The sequence below is a fragment of the Amphibalanus amphitrite genome, unplaced genomic scaffold, assembly GCF_019059575.1.
Source record: "Amphibalanus amphitrite isolate SeventyFive unplaced genomic scaffold, NRLGWU_Aamphi_draft 000345F_arrow, whole genome shotgun sequence".
NCBI classification, from domain to species: Eukaryota; Metazoa; Arthropoda; class Thecostraca; order Balanomorpha; family Balanidae; genus Amphibalanus; species Amphibalanus amphitrite.
The window spans coordinates 425,864-445,031 of NW_024881840.1; the positions used below are offsets into that span (position 1 = coordinate 425,864).

Below are 19,168 nucleotides of genomic sequence, written 5' to 3' on the forward strand. Positions count from 1 at the left end.
CGCTATGGTGAGTGTGGATGGTTCTCCGTGAGCCGCGGGTCGGTGCGCGCTATGGTGAGTGTGGATGGTTCTCCGTGAGCCGCGGGTCGGTGCGCGCTATGGTGAGTGTGGATGGTTCTCTGTGAGCCGCGGGTCGGTGCGCGCTATGGTGAGTGTGGATGGTTCTCCGTGAGCCGCGGGTCGGTGCGCGCTATGGTGAGTGTGGATGGTTCTCCGTGAGCAGCGGGTCGGTGCGCGCTATGGTGAGTGTGGATGGTTCTCCGTGAGCCGCGGGCCGGTGCGCGCTATGGTGAGTGTGGATGGTTCTCCGTGAGCCGCGGGCCGGTGCGCGCTATGGTGAGTGTGGATGGTTTTCCGTGAGCCGCGGGTCGCGGGGCACCGGCACGGTCCCCAGTATTGCCGACGGGGCAGACTATTCGGCCGCCGGCAACTTGGCCGCGGGCGCGCGATGGCTGTTGTTGCCGCCAGCCGGTGATCGGCCAACAATTAATTGCGCGCTCGGGAAGTTGCCCGTCTGCTCGCCGCTCGATGCATATTAATGGCGATCAAAGTTGGTCGGCCGCGGCGCCGGTCCGGTGTATGCCACTGCGCTGGTCATTGATCATAGATTGACATCGCGCGGCCTGCTGCTGCCCGATCCGCAATCAATCAGAATTTGTGACTTACTTTTGTAAATTCCCAGAAGCTGAGTTGTTTCCGTGTTACATGCAATGGCAGCTGTAGTTTTCTGGTCCTTACTTGTAGGATTCAGCTGATTTGATGACCGTTCTGAAACATGCACTGAAAATAAATTCCCACCCGCTCCTGGTGTTTACACCTTTTTAGGAAATGTTTACACCCCACCGTTTTTGAGCACCTGCACCGGTGTAGTTTCAACACCAAGCTTTGGTGTAAGCATACACTGAATCCTGGTGTAACACCAGGCACATACACTGGCGTATGGCGTTAAATCACTGTAATTACACCAGTTTGTGGTGCTACACGACGTCTTTACACCATAAAAAGGTGCTACACCATTAATTTGCACCTTCTTTACGGGTACAAAACAAATACCCTTACACCAATGTGTGGTGTTAGTAGCCAATTGGGTACACCCCCTTCCGGTGTTGTGAAGGAGATACACCGGTGTTTGGTGTAGCTGCAGCTCGATGAATATATATATATATATATATATATATATATATATATATATATATATATATATATATATATATATATATATATATATATATATATATATATATATATACACACGTGTGCATGCGTCTGTGTGAACATATGTGACAAGTCCATATGGGTAACTGTGGCTTGCCTAGACCCCATACAAAGCAAAGCATTCCTTAAATAAAGACAATTTATTTTGTAACGTCCGAGACGAGCAATAAACAAATGTTATTAACAAAAATTGCGGCAACTGTGAGTGGCGCTTTCTCAAGTGCACGGGTGGTCACCGGACTCTGCTGACAACATACCAGACCAGACATTTATCTCACACTTATTTATCACACTTATTTATCACACTTATTTATCACACTTATTTATCACTTATTTATCTCACTGACAGGGCTGCGGAGTCGATGGATTTTCGGCGACTCCGACTCCAACTCCGACTCCGGCTTTCAAAAACCAGCTCCGACTCCGACTCCGACTCCGGGCAGAATTGTCGACTCCGACTGACTCCAACTCCCGACTCCGACTCCGCAGACCTAGCAGGGCTGCGGAGTCGACAGATTTTCGGTGACTCCGACTCCGGATCGGGTTTCTAAAAGCGACTCCGACTCCGACTCCGACTCCGGTCACAACTGTCGACTCCGACCGACTCCGACTCCGACTCCGACTCCGACTCCGCAGCCCTTTCTCACACCACCTCCAGTCTCCACACAGCCCCGCATCACTCGACTCAAACTGAAGCGCGAATCAACACGCCGCCGTTCATTTGAATTTACGCATGTGCACGCGCAGCCGCTCGCGCTGGCCGGCGGCCGGCTGACCTTGAATCCAAGGCCATATCCGATCCATGGTAACGGTGCTAGTAACACCGTTTAGAGATCAATGAACTGGGAGCTACACCATTGTGTGGCGTATGCGATATAACGTCTCTGTCACGGGGTGTTGACACCAAATGGTGGTGTTATTTATCCGTAGCGTCGGTTGGTCTGAGGTGGCATTGGTGTTAATTGTCGGTGTTGATTTTGAACACCGAGTAATTGCACCATTCTTCGGCGTTACACCCCACAGTTACACAGTTGAGTTGTGTTACACCCTACCAAAACGCCTCTCATTGGTGCTTTTTTTCGTGTCACCGGCACGCGAGTGTTAATTTATTTTCAGTGTGCAACTGGATGCAAACTAGAGAATACGAACTCAAGAATTTAGCGTTCCCCAGAGTTGAAATAATGCAAGGAGATGTTAGCTATCACTGGACCCGCTTCAACTTCTCCGCAGCATGGCTGTGCCGTCAACTGGCAAAAATATATTGGGACAATTTCTGCATATAAGGAAAAACGATGCGACGCATTATTTTCCGTGTTCTGCTTAGATATAAAACCCGTGGTGGCATTATCCCGCTAACAAATACCAGCAGCAGCGAAGTACAGGTGTTAACTTGCATCGGTGCCTATCGCAGCCCCAGTGAACACGGTTCAAGCAAGACAGTCCACTCCAAAGCAGCATCATTTCAAACCAGCTGCGTGAAATCCTTATCCAAAACCCTCTCTTTGGTTGCACTTGTGCCCTAGGTTACACGAGATGTCTCTGCCGCACTGCATTTCCCCGTGCACAAAGTCCTATCCCCATCCCTGACATGATGTCCGCGGTCCCGCCGACCGACTGCGCTCCGAGACGACCCATTACTTCTGGGAGTCTTCAAAGTATCGGCTCTCCCGGCGGCAAGTTCTGTCATGACAGCGGCCGCCGGCGGCCCGGTCAAGTCGCCCGGAGGTGGCAATTTCAGCGCGCCAGGCGTGCGGAATACCCTCTCAGGAGCAGCCTCCGCCTGCCAATAGTACGACATCAGACGCCCTAAATGAATTGTTCCGGACCCGTCTTGAAGTCAGCGTGGGAGGGAACAGACGAAAATGAAAATGGATATGAATGCGTGGGCGGACTGTGCTATGAAATCCACTGCGCTAACACCTTCCTTCCACCGCGGCTGTATTAATCACGACATAATTAGTGCTGCATAACCTTTGCTATAATTTCCATTAAAGTGCCTATTTGTCTTCAGTTCCGGTGGCTATGGGTATAATTCACAGCGTGAAATTAACTCCGCTCAACATTCACGCTAATCCATAACCGTCGGACCATCATGGCTGTTTCCATTAAGGACACTATGTTAAATCGAAATAAGCTACCTCACCAGTCTCATATCTACCCCCTATACTTCCGTCGCCACCGTGTTCGTAATCGTCTTGCGTCGAATGGATTTTCGTCGGTTTACGTCTGTTCTGTGTCCGTCTGTGCCCCTCCGATTCCGTTCAATATTAGTCCGTGTGTCCTCCCATGCTCGTTGGTATCCGCCTGTGCTCCGGGTCCGTCCGGGTCCGTTCGTATCCACCCGTGTCCTCCCGCGGACTGGCGGACAGTCCAGGTGCCACCTTTCCATCGTCCGATACCATCGCGCCGCGCGCCGTCAGCGGCGTCCCGTCACCCGACACGTGTCCGAATTACCTTCGGCGAACGGCGACATGCCATCGGGGGCCGGCGATCTGTAATGACCTTCCGTGACCGGCCGTGACCCCCGCGGAACGTCAGGGACGTTTTTTACTCGTCGTAACGCCACACCGGGGCGATGTCGATGCCGACACACGTACCTATGCGAGCGAGAAGTGATCACCTGGCGGGGTTAACCTCTGACCTCTCTGTAACATCTGTGACCTCTGAGTGACCACTGAGTGACCAATGTGTGACCTCTGGGTGACCCCTATGTAACCTCTGGCCCCTCTGTGACCCCTGACATCTGTGTGACCTCTGTATGACCCCTCTCTGGCCACTGAGTGACCTGTGTGACCTCTGCCGGCAGACGGAGCAGCAGACGGGCGCCGAGGTGACGTTCCGGGTGGCGCTGGAGGACCGTAACGACGAGGTACCCATTTTCTACGACACGGACCGGGTGACGGTGACGGAGAACTCGCCGCCGGGCACCTACGTCACCGTCACTACCGCCGTCGACGCCGACGGAACGCCGCCAAACAACAAGGTAAGGACCAGTCTCAGCGGGGACTCGGATCACCACGAGAGTGAACATGCGCTGCCCTGGTCAGGTGGCCAATGGTGTGGTGGCGACCTACCTGCGAGGTTTGTTTGCTGTAATCGATACGACGCTTGTAAGTCAGGTTGTTAGCTCAGTATAGGGTACTGCGGAATATGATGAGGGACATTTGCATGACCCTATGTGATAACACTACTGTAGTTTATGGTCAGTAGCTGTTTAGACAGCTGTCTGTATCGCTGTCGCTGTAATCCTGTGATTGATAAATCCACCCACCCACCAATATTTGGTTTCTTGATTGAAGTTCGGACGGTTTCGTGGCGAACGGCTGGCAACAGCTCCCCGCTCTATTGTGGGCTGGTCAACAAAGCCTTTTGTGTCTCGGCGGGGGCGTATCACCATAAATTTGGTGGCCTCGTGTCTGCCAGCAATCATCACCGTGCTACGTGAGTTGTTTATGATGTGTCGGTTAATGCTATAACGGATGCCAGATTCGGTTGAGCCCGACGCTTATTGAGCGTCCCGGTGTCCCATCAAGTGGTGAGTGTCTGCCTGAATACACTGATGAATAGTGGTGTTTCGGCAAGCATATGCACGCCGTCAGAAGCTCCTCTATCCTCTACTGATTATTACCTTATGTATGTATGTAGATTGGCTCTACGCGACCGGTGACCATTGTGATTAGGTACTTTTTTCTACGTGTGACACACGAAGAACGGTTATTATGATTGGGTATATACCATTTATATCCATATCCTATGATCATTGTCCATGTTTATTGTCCGATATTATTAGGCAATGTACATTGTACTTACCAGTCACAATAATTGTCGTGCAACCACACGTTTGGTAGATCGCACGCAGGCAGATTGGTTCTGATGTGATCAAGTCGTACTCTCCAAGCAGTCACGTTGTGAAAGTTAAGTCCTTGGGGGATTGCTACCTGAGAAAATACTAATTATTATTATTTTTTATTGATCCGGTGCGTAAAGCATAATCGCTCCGGCTCCCGCCTCCCACGGCCTCGTGTCGGAATAGCTAGCGACAAAACAGCTATAGTGTCATTTGAGCTAGTACGTTTGAGCTAGTGCTACAAAAGAGCTAGTGATGTAAAAGCTAATGTTAAAATAGCTAGTAACTTATAAGAGCTAGTCCCAAGGAGAGCTAGTGGTGCAAAGAACTTAAGATACCTATTACAATTACTTTGAAGATATCTACATTGGGAGGCAGGGACGGAGGGGGCAAAGCAGAGCACGAAAATTTCGGAAAAGACATGTGGAATGTCAGGATTCGCACCGACGAGGGAATGTCGAGGACCAACAACAAAATTGAAGGGTGGCACAGGACAATCCAAGGAATGGTGGACTCGCCACACCCGTTACTTTGGCGTTGTCTGGCCGTGATTCAAAAAGAAGAAGCGCTGCAAGCTGCCGAACTTTGCAAATTGAAAGCAGGAAACGAAGTTCAAAAACAAGAGAAAAATTATGCCGATATAAATAAACGAATAAGGTCCTCATTCACCGTCTCACCGAAGACATCACGGTTCTACGTTTCTATGGCACAAGCTAAGCCGATTTTGAAAAATGGATTTGCTCCATCATAGCATTTAGGCATAGGTAATTTAAAAATGTAAATATAGGATTAGGTGCTAGCATAGTGCTAGCTAAAACCGTATAAACGCTCATTTTTTGCGTGAGGTAAATAGTTTCCGAGAAGAACGCACGTGAAATCTCGCTAAATCGATTTAGACGTGTCATGAAGTGATAGACAGGCAGGAGTTTCTTCGCGGAGTTGGATACGACATTTCGATGAACGTTTGAGAATAAAATATGAGTCGTATGTTTCTGTCTTTTTCAATATTACGACCTTTTTAGTGACCGATCTGATCTGAACTGAACTTTGCTTATAAAATCCCAAAGAGGTACGGCGTGAGCCGACCTACTAGCCATTTACAACACTAGTCATTTTGCTCCTAGCTGTTTTGTGGGACTAGTTACAATCGCACCAGCTATTTTGTGGCACTAGCCCAAATGAGCTAGCTCAAACAATACTAGCTCTTTTGTGGCTAGCTCATTCGTATGGGAATCCCTCCCACATATCGTCCTGTCCCGTGTCCTTTCGTCCCCGAGGAGTCACGCTGTCTGACCGGCCCGCTGGCCCTCCCAGGTGTTCTACAGCTTCGCTCCGGGCTCGGAGGAGGACCGCATGTTCAGCATCGACTCCACCACCGGCAAGATCTCGACTCGGATCCGGTTCGACCGCGAGGACCGCTCCCGGGACTCGCCGTTCTACACCATCGTGGTCATCGCCAAGGATGGAGCGCCCTCGGACATCCGGCAGACCTCCGAGCCCAACCAGGGTAGGCAGTAGGCAGCGGACATTTGGTCCTGGGCGGAAGGCATCGTATAAACGAAGTTAGACAGTGGCTAGGGGTTAGGCGGCGGACACTCGGAGCCAGGCAGCGGACATGCAGAGTTAGGCTGTATGTGGTGTTTTGTCAGAGGTGATGTTAGAGACTGTAACTTTGAAACACAAACTGTTATCAGCACTAAATAATACACTGTACCTTAAAACATGGAATAGCACCCAAAAGGCTCTCGAAAAAATATCCGTTATCCATCCTAATCTACCAACGGTGACACAAATGACACAGCAGGCTAGACTTCATTTTTAGCACTGTCACTTTCATTGGTTTGTCGTGGCTGCGAGTATCTGACCAATGCTTGGGCGTGACTGCTTTCTTGGGGTGTGATATCGCTCCATAACTTAGGGTGCTATTAGGAGTGAACCACGGCAATTATGTCTTACGTAAGCGGTCAACATGTGCGTCAACATTTGACGTAGCCCACTATTCTTGAATTGCGGTCTGGACGTCGCTTTGCTGTCGGTGAATATTTCACACGGCCGGAGCCCGCGGAATGTTGCCGATTGATCAATATTTAACGAGCCTTTTCATTTCAATTCCATTTTGGGACATATCTTATGTCACCGGACTGTTTATCATGAATCGGGATGCTTGGAAAATGTGTACTACGTCATTCAATTCCATTCCCCAAGGAACACTTTTGTTATAGGATTGTTTGCAGTGGAGGTACTGATGTGTTTGCGGAGTGCTTCACTACTGCGTAAACAGTCTTTGATCGCGCTTCTTTCAAATAGAGGGCGTCTATTTTATGATGTTTGTTCAGAAAAGTTCCATCGCTCCCTCACTATAATAGCCTCTTCTGGTGAATGACCTCACCCCTCCCCTCCGCTCCCCTGCCGCCACGCAGCCAAACAGCGGGTGACCATCGAAATTGGCGACGAGAACGACAACGGCCCGTACTTCGACACCAATGGCATCTACCGCGCCTCGGTCGACGAGAACGCCGATGTCGGCGCCAAAGTGATTGACGTCACCGCCAAGGATATCGACGACGGTAAGTGTGACGTCACAGCGGACATGCATAACGGCAAGTGTGTCGTCACGACGGGACATGCATGACGGTAGATGTGACATCATCGCCCTGAACATCGGCGTTGGTAAGTTTAACATTTGACACCGGAGGGAAGACGTGACGTTCATATGTGACGATGCAGGTTCACAGAGATACTTGAAGCTAAGGATAGCTGATTATTTTATATCGTATTTCGACATTTTACTCGCCACCCAGTCAAGCTTTAGTCAACCTGTCATGGGCTGTCAACCATTCTACCTTCGGTTCGCTTTCCTGGCCAACCGGGCCCATCACCACATAATTTTACTCGTCTTTGCGCCAGATTTTCAGTTACCTCTGAACTTTACTTGCTCGTGGTGCAGTGGAGTGCATAGGCGGCGGAACGATTTGAGACAAGGGGGGGCACCAGCTCAAGGAGCCAAACCTAGGGTACCCCCAAATCCTGTTTTCTCATCGGATTTAGGCCACCTATTTTTCGTCACAGCCCTGACACGATAATTTTTTTTATTTTTTAGTTTTTTTTTTACTAAACGAAAATGGCAGTTCACTCCCGTATGTATGGTTAACTTTAAGCTGATCCTCAAGTACCTATGTGTTTGTCTCTTCCTTATTGTCGTTTGATAAATTCCATTTATCCTACATGTATCAAATTCCCAAGAAGCCATCGCAGTACTAATCAGTGGCGAATCCCAGAGGGAGGTCACATAGGTCATGACTTAGGGCCTGGGGTCACCACATGCCTGCCAGGAGCACCACAGGCCTGACAGCCGACAGGGGCACCACAGGCCCGCCAGGGGTACCACAGCCCTAGCAGGGGCACCACGGGCCTGTCAGTGGCACCACAGGCCTGTCAGGACTCAGGAGCACCAGCGGCCTAGCAAAAGCACTACAGGTCTTCCAGGGGCACCACAGACCTGCCAGGGGCACCAGAGGCCCGCCAGGGGTACCACAGCCCTAGCAGTACAGCTCCGGATCGCTCCTAGACGTATGTATTGTCAAAACCCGTGAACTCGTGCTCGACTGTCATGTAAAACACTGTCACTTCAGCCCACACAAGTTGGTAAACGTGCTAGTTAACGTACCTAAACAGCGTAAAACTGCAACTGTCATCACTACCCGCTCAATCAACCGTGTCGATGTCGCGTCCCTAAATCATGACTTGATGTCCATCGAGTGGGACGAAGTGTTCACTGCAATGACCGTGCATGACAAATGGCAAGCTTTTCTGACTAATTTCTTACCCGTCCTAGATGACCATGCCCCTTTAAAGAACCTGACCATTAGAAACCCCACCGCTCCCCCCGTCTCAGCCTCCACCCGTGATATCATGGCCCAACGGCGCGCCGCACTACGTCTGCATGGTCGGGCATCTACAGTTTACAAAGACCTGAATCGTTCAGTTCGTTCTGCCGTTCGCCGTGACCGGCGCAACGTGATTCAGCGGGATATTAGCGAACGTGGCCCCAGCAAGGTGTGGCAGGGAATCAAATCAGTCATAGCTGGTAAAAAAGGAAACAAAACAGTTCAACCCGATGTAACCGCTGACGAACTAAACTCATTTTTCGTGTCCGTAGGCCCCCGTATTGCTACCGAGATCCGAAACCAAAACACAGGTACCTACACAAACGCACGGCTGCCACGCGTCGGCGCATGCGGTTTTCAGCCGAGGCCTATCTCTCTCGGTGAGCTCGAATGCACGGTTTTCAGAATGCGGAACTCAGCCGCCTGCGGAGCGGACGGTGTGTGCATCCGCATGCTAAAAACCAGTTTCTTGGCTATTGGCAGCGTCATACAGCACATCGTAAACACCTGCATCTCGAAATCTGACATCCCCGACCAATGGAAGCATTCCATAGTCCATCCCATTTTCAAATCCGGAAACCCATCTGACCCCAGCAACTTTCGACCCATTTCTCTAGTACCAGTTATCATGAAAGTTGTTGAACGAGTCATCCAGCAGCAGCTACAACACTATCTCTCTCAAAATTACCTTTTGGCATCTAGTCAGCATGGCTTCCGACCCCAGCATTCAACTGAAACAGCACTTTTGTCCGTCACCGACCGCATCCTAGCGGCCACGGACAGGGGAGAAATATCTTTCCTATGCCTTATCGATCTCAGCAAATGTTTCGATGTCATAGATCACAAACTCCTTCTCGACAAACTCGCACTGTACGGCATCGAAACTCCTTGGTTTAAATCATATCTAAAAGGTCACACACAAAGCGTTTCAATGACCGATGGATTCCAGCGCAGGGTACTGTCACGACCACTCCCTAACACTATGGGCGTGTTTCAAGGCTCGGCCCTGGGTCCTCTTTTATTCACGATTTTCTCAAACGATTTGGCGCTTCACGCCGATGATGCATGCGTTTTCCAATATGCAGATGATACCCAGCTTCTAGTGAGTGGTCCAAAAAACAATGTAAGTGGCCTTATTTTGCGCATGGAGGCCTCACTAGAAGCACTGAACAAATGGTTCCACTCAAACGCCCTGAAGGTTAACGCGAGCAAAACGCAACTTATGATATTCGGCAGCCGTCAAAATCTGAAACACTTGCCCCCAGTCGTCGTATCGTTTCGTGACGCGGAGCTGGAACCATGTGCGCAGGCAGGAAACCTCGGCGTGGTCTTTGACAGCTGTCTGACCTGGGAAGCCCATGTATCCGAGCTCAGCCGGAGGTGTATGGGCCTGCTCATCGGCCTCTCCCATGTGCGGCACTGTCTTCCCGATGGGGTCATCAAAACCATTGTTACAGCTTTAGTCATCTCCCGAGTAAATTACTGCCTCTCAGTTTACGGAAATGGAACAAAAAAGAACCTGAATCGACTCCAAAAGATCCTGAACTTCGCTACTCGAGTTATTTTTGGCCGCCGCAAATTCGACCACGTCACTGACCTGCGCGAGAAACTCAACTGGATGCCGCCCGAATATATGTACAAACTTCAAACTATGGCCACTGCACGTAAGGCGATACACTACGGCGAACCGGTAGCACTTGCCTCTATGTTTGCCAGAAACCGGGACTCCTCAACCAGGGATAGAAATACACGTCAGGATAACCTTCTCCAGCTCCAGCGTCCCCGACTAGAAACCGGTAAGCGGCGTTTCAGTTACCGTGCCGCCGCGCTCCTAAACGACCTACCTCCCGAACTTTCACAGCTGCCACCCTCTAAATTCGCACGCGCTGTCAAGTCTCTGTGGAAAAACGATAGACCATCGTGATAACCTGAATTAGGCACTCGTCTTGTATATAAGTACACGGTATGTTAGAAATCGTGCATATAGTCTTCCTGTGTGTGCGTGTGTGTGTGTGTTGTTGTTGTTTGACTGATCTTTGTTCCTGCATGCATATACCCGACACAGACTCTGGGCAGTAATCGCCACGCCATGTGTGGATCGCCCATGATCGTAAATACATACAATACATAGGCCTGCCAGGGGCACTATCGGCTTCGCAGGGGAATCACCGGCCTCGCCAGGGCACCACAAGCCTGTCGTTGGCAATATAGGAAGTCCTCTCCGTGGCCGAGTGGATAAAAGCGCCGGAGTTCGACGCTTAGCCGGAAATGAGAGCTGGTTCAAGGCCCGGTGCGGGCGGCCACATTTAGCTCATACGTGTAATGGCGTGCGTGTCTGTGGCAGGGGCCGCACAGAAGCTAGGTAACGTGAGTGAGCGGAGGGGACCGTGTCCAGTCGTAAGGGCACGTTAAACGTTCGGACAAAATTCTGCCATACAACTGGAATTGCGCGATCGGGTGGTGGGGTCAGGGTCAGCACAACAAGCTATGCTTAGTGCGGGCTCTGATTCCTCAAATCCACCCATTCGGACTAAATTTATAAAAAAAGGATTGTCAGGGGCACCACAAACCTGTCAAGGGCACCTGCCTTCTAACAGGGGCACCACAGACTCGCCAGGGGCACCACAGACCTACCAAGGCCCAGGGACACCACAGGCCTGTCAGGGGCACCACGGGCCTGTTAGGGCCCATGGGCACCTAAATCATGTCAGGGCCCACCGTAGGCTTGTCAGGGGCAGGGTAGGTAGGTACCACAGTCTTAGGGGCACCAGCGGCCTAGCAGGGGCACCAGTCATCACATGACTAACCAAACATAAAGAAAGAAAAAACTGAAAATAGGGCACCACCAAAATTAAGTGGCCGAAATCCGTTGAGGTTTTAATTTTGGGTATAGGTAGGAGCACCACTTCGATTCATGACCCTCCCCTTGGAGTTTTCCCGAATCCGCCCCTGGTACTAATACATCAAATTTAAGGGGGGGGCACCTTGCTATTGGTGCCCCCCTTGCAGAATTCAAGGGGGGGCACGGTGCCCCGGTGCCCCCCCCCCCCGTTCCGCCGCCTATGGTGGAGTGCCGTTTTCAGCAAAGTAGGTACGCCTACGCGCATGCCTGCGGCCTGCCTGAATTATTAGGGGAATGTTGACGCGCTTGTACAATTCATGTATTATCCCTATGTTTCCCGGCCAAGCTTGTGCAAAGTTAATGCAAGACAAATATACTTTTGAAAAGTACTAAAGCATACAAATGCTTTATGGTTCATCTTTCTGTTAGTGTAGGCCATTTGTTCCACTTGATTGTGTTTGGTGTGCCATATTAATTGCATTATTTAACGATCTTTTACTAATCGCCAATTTGAATATACATTATACATTCTAATCAAATTTAACAATCCGGCCTAAAACGGCCTAGGAAGTGACATATATGACATACATATATGGCCTAGGAAGTCTTGAGCTCAACATGTTCAACAACGCTGGGATTGGGACACTATGACCAAGAGTTGGCAACGGAAGCTCGGTTGCCGGTTCCTGGCATATTTCAGCTGAGTCTAAACCAGTCGGAGATAGAGCACTTCACGGATAGGCTTTTTGGGATCCGGCCCGGCCCATATCCGGCAAGTCATATCCAGATCCGCCCATTATCCGCCTTTCTTTGAATATCAGAATCCGGCCCACCCATGGCCCGTATTGCAGCCAAACTTCCAAAAAATATCCGTAATAATCCGTTTCACCAATAACTAGTTTCACCCAAAACTGGACTAACAAATTCAATCTAAGAGACCAGACAGCCATACATCTCACAGACCATCATGGTTCCAAAAACCATGCTTATAAACCTAAAACCACATGAAAATCACCACATTGGTAAACTAGGTATCATCCTGCCGCTTAACACATTAGGTTAATTTTTAACTTCAATGTTGAATGTTAAAATTTTGATCCGTTTTGATCCGGGTTCAACCTTCAATTCCCAAATCCGGCCCGCCCATATCCGTTCTTTTTTAACAAATTTAGAATCCAATCCTATCCAGTCCGCGGATTTATCCGTGGATACCAATGTAGTACACCTCATTCGTGCCCTGGTCTTTCCGCATGTGACGTATTGTCTGCCGGCCTGGGCGCCACCTGCAAAGCAGGATCGCCTTCGCATGGAAAAGGTGGTGAACTATGCAACTCGCATTGTCACACGGAAACGTAAGTTTGATCGTATTTCTAAGACAAGACAGGAGCTCGGCTGGCTGACCTTCGAGAACATGATCGACTATAGAGACTGTGTCCTCGTGCACTCACTGCTGTATCAGGAGAATGCACCGTTTCACCTAAAAGCACTAGCCACGTATCGCGCGGACATATCAGAGCGTAGTACGAGAGCGACCGCTGCTGGTCTCCTTCATGTACCGCGGGCCCGTCTGGAGCGAACTCGCTTGGCCGCACCCATCCGGTCGCTGAACACGTGGAACGCTCTCGACGAAAAAACGCGTGTCTGCAGAAGTGACTTTACCTTCAAGAAAAATGTGAAAAAGTCGATGCTTACCAAACTCTAGAGCACGCACACACCTACCATCATTTTAAACAAGAGTGTTTTATATTACATTGCGTCACCATCTTTTAACCTTGTCATTGAGCTAGTCGTTACATGTCTTTTTTTAGTTTTTTTAGGCATCACTCACGCCACTGCGTCCATGTATATTTTATTCTGTATATCATGGCAGCCGGTATGTGTATTTGTATGACGCTGTGGTGTAACAAGCCAATTGTATATTGGAAACCACAAAGATATGCGAAATAAATAAATAAATAAATAACGGATTTATCCGGCCCATGAAGTGCTCTAGTCGGAGACCGGTGCCCCGTCAACCTGCCCGTGTAGGGACCGCCTTCTCAATGTCGATGGACAGTTCTGGGAGCACAGGCAGAAACAGGGATCCAGTGGGTTGACGCAGAACTGCAGGGACTGGCCGCTGAGAGCATCATATACACACTCCGCGCTACATATCGTTCTGACCTGGCGAGCAGATCTTAGTTACAAGGCAGACAGGATGGGTTAACGGCGATGAAACGTCCTGGTGTTTGTGGTATCGTGTGTTTTAAACCTATATGTGTCTTTGATAACCTTATTCCATTGGGTTTAGTTGATGCCAATGGAACATCCTATCACGGTCCTTGTTTAACCCGGCAGGCGGTGGGCCTACCAGCCACCTTCCGCGCGGTGGGGGGGGGGGGGGGCACTTTTTTGCCCCCCCCCCCCCGTATCTCCGAAACTACTGGACGGATCCGGAAAATTCAAACGGCGTTCGATAGCCCTGTCAAATTTGTCGAGGGAAACCAAATTTCATTGACCTCGGGGTCACCGATGACGTCACAGGTCAGGTCAAAGATAAAATGTTTCACCGTTCACGGGGCTTCTAGGGAAAGCGCTATAACACCGAGTAAAACGCATTTTGTCGAAAATCAGCGATAAGGCGCCAGTTGTCTAGTACATATTTTGCTATTAGAGGTCACTGGTCATTAGGGTGTATCGTCGAATTTTGATTTTTTTTAATCGTCTTCACTACTAAATTTTATTGGTCCCTGGCATGTTTGAAGCCGTAGGATACCAATCAAAAAAATCTGGGACGAAAACGTAGCCTGCTGCGAGCGGTTGAACGGAGGCCTGTCGGGACGGCGCCAGGCGTTGAAGTCTCCCCGTTAGTTACGCGCACACTAGCACCACGCGGCGGCTGGCGCCGTGCCGCCGCGTTCCCGGTCAGCCGTGTTTTAGCGTTCACTGACGGGTCGAGGTGATTATTCTAAGCTTTCCTAAGAAGCTTTCTGCCCCGCAGCTCATTATTGAGCAAGAATATCGCACAAACTGCATAGAACATTGATATGCAGGTTGTCGGCACATATGGAGAAGGGGATGTTTTGGTTAATGCCTCCTTTAATAGGAAGAGATTGTGGAAGAACAACACATTTCTCTTGGAAATTACTCATCCTCCTTCTTCCTACGTGCCTGCTTTAGTAATCGAAGTACCCCTATTGACTCTACGTTCTTGATTCGGCTGTGGATTTTATGCATGGAATTCCGCTATATTATATTTTCTCGCTCAATGTCCCCTGAGCTATACCTATTGAGGCGTCACGGGACAGCAATGCTCAGCACACAACTGCAGAGAAAAAGTCAATGTGGTCATGCGTTTTGTATGCCAAAATGTGTGAGCCTTGGCGTGTACCAGCAGCCGTTGTCACCATTGTAATTTTCACGACTTTATTTTTATAAGGATGCAATTGCCCACTTCCCAGTTCCCAGACTGGGTTTGGAGATATAGTTTTACAGAAACATTTAGGAATGTCTGTAATGTAAGTTAAAAGCTAATACCGAAAGTAATCCACATATTTTCGAATTTCCTGTTTGCTGTATTGCTTAGTAAATGCCAGACGTCATGATGGCATGGTTGCGATTGATGGTATGCCGGATGGCCAGGGTACGAACTCACGGTAAGTCAGCTTGGCCGGCAGGCATCAACAGGCACAATAGTCTTACACTGATATCGTCACCCTCAGTTATTCGTCACCATTCAGCAGCAGGCCCAGAGCTTCGGGCTTTGAACCGTACCAAGGCACAGGTGTAGGAGCAAGACATTGCGCCGATTCGAAGGGCTGGAAGGGCAGCATCGCGGGGGCTGGAATGCGCCTGAGCGGCTGAGACCATCCCATTGGGACGGGGGTGTTCTGGGTGCACTCAGCCGCTCATGCTGGGAAATGCATCCAATGGAGCTCTACCCCATCCCCACCCGTTTTGAATGATTAGGCTAACCTTTAGTCTAGAACAAAGAAGGATGATGGTTGGCTGGTCTCGAGGATAGAAAGGACAGGTAATGACATCATATAATGAATCGAAGACGGCCCCGGCCCGATCCTCTGATAGAGGCTCATCAACACGTATCTCGTTGTGGACCATTTCGTTTTCCTCCACCGTGGTTTTTGCACCGACCTCAACGGGTTGGAAGATTACGATGTTCAGAAACCATTAAGGTCGTAATTGTATATTCGTTGAATTAGGTTAGCCTTTCCATTCCATGAAGACTACTTTATAATTATTGGATGATAGGATGAGGTTTTCACTGTGTTGAACCTGTCCTACCTGCTCAGTGAACGAATATACAACGAATGTACAATTACGATCTTAATGGTTTCTGAACATCGTTACCTTCCAACCGGTTCAGGTCGGTGCAAAAACTACGGTGGAGGAAAACGAAATGGTCCACAACGAGATACGTGTTGATAAACCTCTATCAGAGGATCGGACCGGGGCCGTCTTCGATTCATTATATGATGTCATTACCTGTCCTTTGTATCTATCCTCGGGACCAGCCAACAGTCATCCTTCCTTGTTCTAGACTAAAGGTCACCCTAATCATTCGAATGGAGAGCTCCATTGGATGCATTTCCCAGCATGAGCGGCTGAGTGCACCCAGAACACCCCCGTCCCAATGGGATGGTCTCAGCCGCTCAGGCGCATTCCAGCCCCCGCGATGCTGCCCTTCCAGCCCTTCGAATCGGCGCAATGTCTTGCTCATACACCTGTACCTTACGGTTCAAAGCCCGAAGCTCTGGGCTTGTTGCTGAATGGTGACGAATAACTGAGGGTGACGATATCAGTGTAAGACTATTGTGCCTGTTGATGCCTGCCGGCCAAGCTGACTTACCGTGAGTTCGTACCCTGGCCATCCGGCATACCATCAATCGCAGCCATGCCATCATGACGTCTGGCATTTAATAAGCAATACAGCAAACAGGAAATCGAAAATATGTGGATTCCTTTCGGTATTCGCTTTAAAGGTAGTGTGCCACCTTTGAAAGATTTCCCATTTTATTTTTCCTAGGATAAGAAGCTTCTGTTTTTACCTAATATCGCAAAAAAAAAAATCAAAAATGGGCCTGGAATAGTGCCTTTTTCGCCTAAAAGTTTTTCGGTTTTTAGATATGTATAACAACTGTAGTGGGCTCACCTGCAAACAGGCGTCGGGCAACAATCGCGAATGCGGCGCACTTGTGACAATAAGCAAAGGTCATTATAGTGTTACGACCATACGACGTACGGGAATGAGTTATCAGCTGTCTAATCGTAGACAACACAATGTCGAGCCTTAAACTGTAAGCCCGTATTGGTATTGTTTCTTTTATTTGGCTGTCGAACATTATTTATGGTTTGAAATATGATTTTATGTAAAATAATTGATATGAAAAAGCCGTCTTATAAGTTATGACCCCATTTCACCACACGCAAGTGGCAGAAATGACAATGATCAGCTGACGCATTTTTCTTGGCCGAAGTCAGAGCGCGCGGCCCGACGCACCACGCGTATTTGGAAATTCCGACCTCGACGAGCATCAGAAGCCACCTAACAGGCGTGTTCGAAACCGCAGGAGATGATGATGAACGGGTTTATCGAAACTTGATTGGATGAGCATAGGTATCGGTAATAGCGATTTCAGTGTGTGCATTTATTGTTCATAGTGGTGTGAAATGTGGTTGGGGTACGACCGACAACCCGTCGGGGCGAATTTCGCACTGGGGTACTCAAAATTTGAAGAATTTAAGACGTTTCCATGAGTTTTGAAGGTATGGATCAGTTCTAAAAATCCGGTTCTCCTTATCTGGGCCATTAACTCCATACGGTCCAGGAAAGCTGGCACACTACCTTTAACTTACATTACAGACATTCCCAAATGTTTCTGTAAAACTATAATATCTCCAAACCCAGTCTGGGAACTAGGAAGTGGGAAATTGCATCCTTATAAAGATAAAGTCGTGAAAATTACAATGGTGACAACGGCTGCTGGTACACACCAAGGCTCACACATTTTGGCATACAAAACGCATGGCCACATTGACTTTTTCTCTGCGGTTGTGTGCTGAGCATTGCTGTCCCGTGACGCCTCAATATAGCTCAGGGGACATTGGGCGAGAAAATATAATATAGCGGAATTCCATGCATAAAATCCACAGCCGAATCAAGAACGTAGAGTCAATAGGGGTACTTCGATTACTAAAGCAGGCACGTAGGAAGAAGGAGGATGAGTAATTTCCAAAAGAAATGTGTTGTTCTTCCACAATCTCTTCCTATTAAAGGAGGCATTAACCAAAACATTCCCTTCTCCATATGTGCCGACAACCTGCATGTCAATGTTCTATGCAGTTTGTGCGATATTCTTGCTCAATAATGAGCTGCGGGGCAGAAAGCTTCTTAGGAAAGCTTAGAATAATCACCTCGACCCGTCAGTGAACGCTAAAACACGGCTGACCGGGAACGCGGCGGCACGGCGCCAGCCGCCGCGTGGTGCTAGTGTGCGCGTAACTAACGGGGAGACTTCAACGCCTGGCGCCGTCCCGACAGGCTTCCGTTCAACCGCTCGCAGCAGGCTACGTTTTCGTCCCAGATTTTTTTGATTGGTATCCTACGGCTTCAAACATGCCAGGGACCAATAAAATTTAGTAGTGAAGACGATTAAAAAAAATCAAAATTCGACGATACACCCTACTGGTCATACCAGGTCAGGTCACAGGTCAGGTCACCAAAGGTCACCAAGGGTCACCACATGAGCCCAACTTTACTAAGGTTATGCGATGCATGTTTTATGGCCAGTTTTTCATTTCCAACTCAATGGTGTTGGTTATAAGACCATCAGGTACGGTTTAGGTCACTTTCTGGTGGAGGTCAGATCAAGGTCAGTTCAAAAAAGGTCAAATTTCAAAGTTGATATTTTTGCATAAAATGGGTATCGATTCGATGCAGCTCGTCCCGGGGAGTCTAATGGTGGTCTTTGTTTTGCGCTACGAGGTCTAGAATTGCTAAAAATTGAGTTTGAAAATTTGACGTCATCAATTTTGAAGTTTTTTCGCTATAACTTGGCCAAAAAAAGAGATATCGATCTCAAATTTGGTATGTGGATAGAAGGCGGTAGGAGCTATCACATATATTCCGGTTTTTTCGAAATTTAAAAAACTTTTTGGATTTTTTGGCTATTATATTCAAAAAATCTATTTTTTTATTTTTGGGGGGTCAAAATCCAAAAATTCGAAAAACCGAGATAGCAGTTTTGTAGCCCTGTCAATTTCACACCTTTTATGTCTAAAACATTTTTCTGTATCTCTAAAGCTGTAGGCCTGACAGCTCTTCCCGCGAAACCTTTTTTTGGGTCGAAAATGGCAAAAATGACGTCACTCTGACGTCAT

The 19,168-nt window shown here is 48.8% G+C and overlaps 1 protein-coding gene across 2 annotated transcripts in view; it reads left to right on the plus strand.

Moving 5' to 3' along the window:
• Positions 1–19,168, plus strand: part of LOC122389151 (neural-cadherin-like) — a 145,772-nt gene that overhangs the window by 97,388 nt on the left and 29,216 nt on the right. For both annotated transcript variants that reach the window (XM_043380884.1, XM_043380885.1), the window contains 3 exons: positions 4,022–4,198; positions 6,377–6,569; positions 7,483–7,629. In XM_043380884.1, coding sequence (XP_043236819.1) covers positions 4,022–4,198; positions 6,377–6,569; positions 7,483–7,629 — 517 coding nt within the window. The remainder of the gene's footprint in view (positions 1–4,021; positions 4,199–6,376; positions 6,570–7,482; positions 7,630–19,168) is intronic.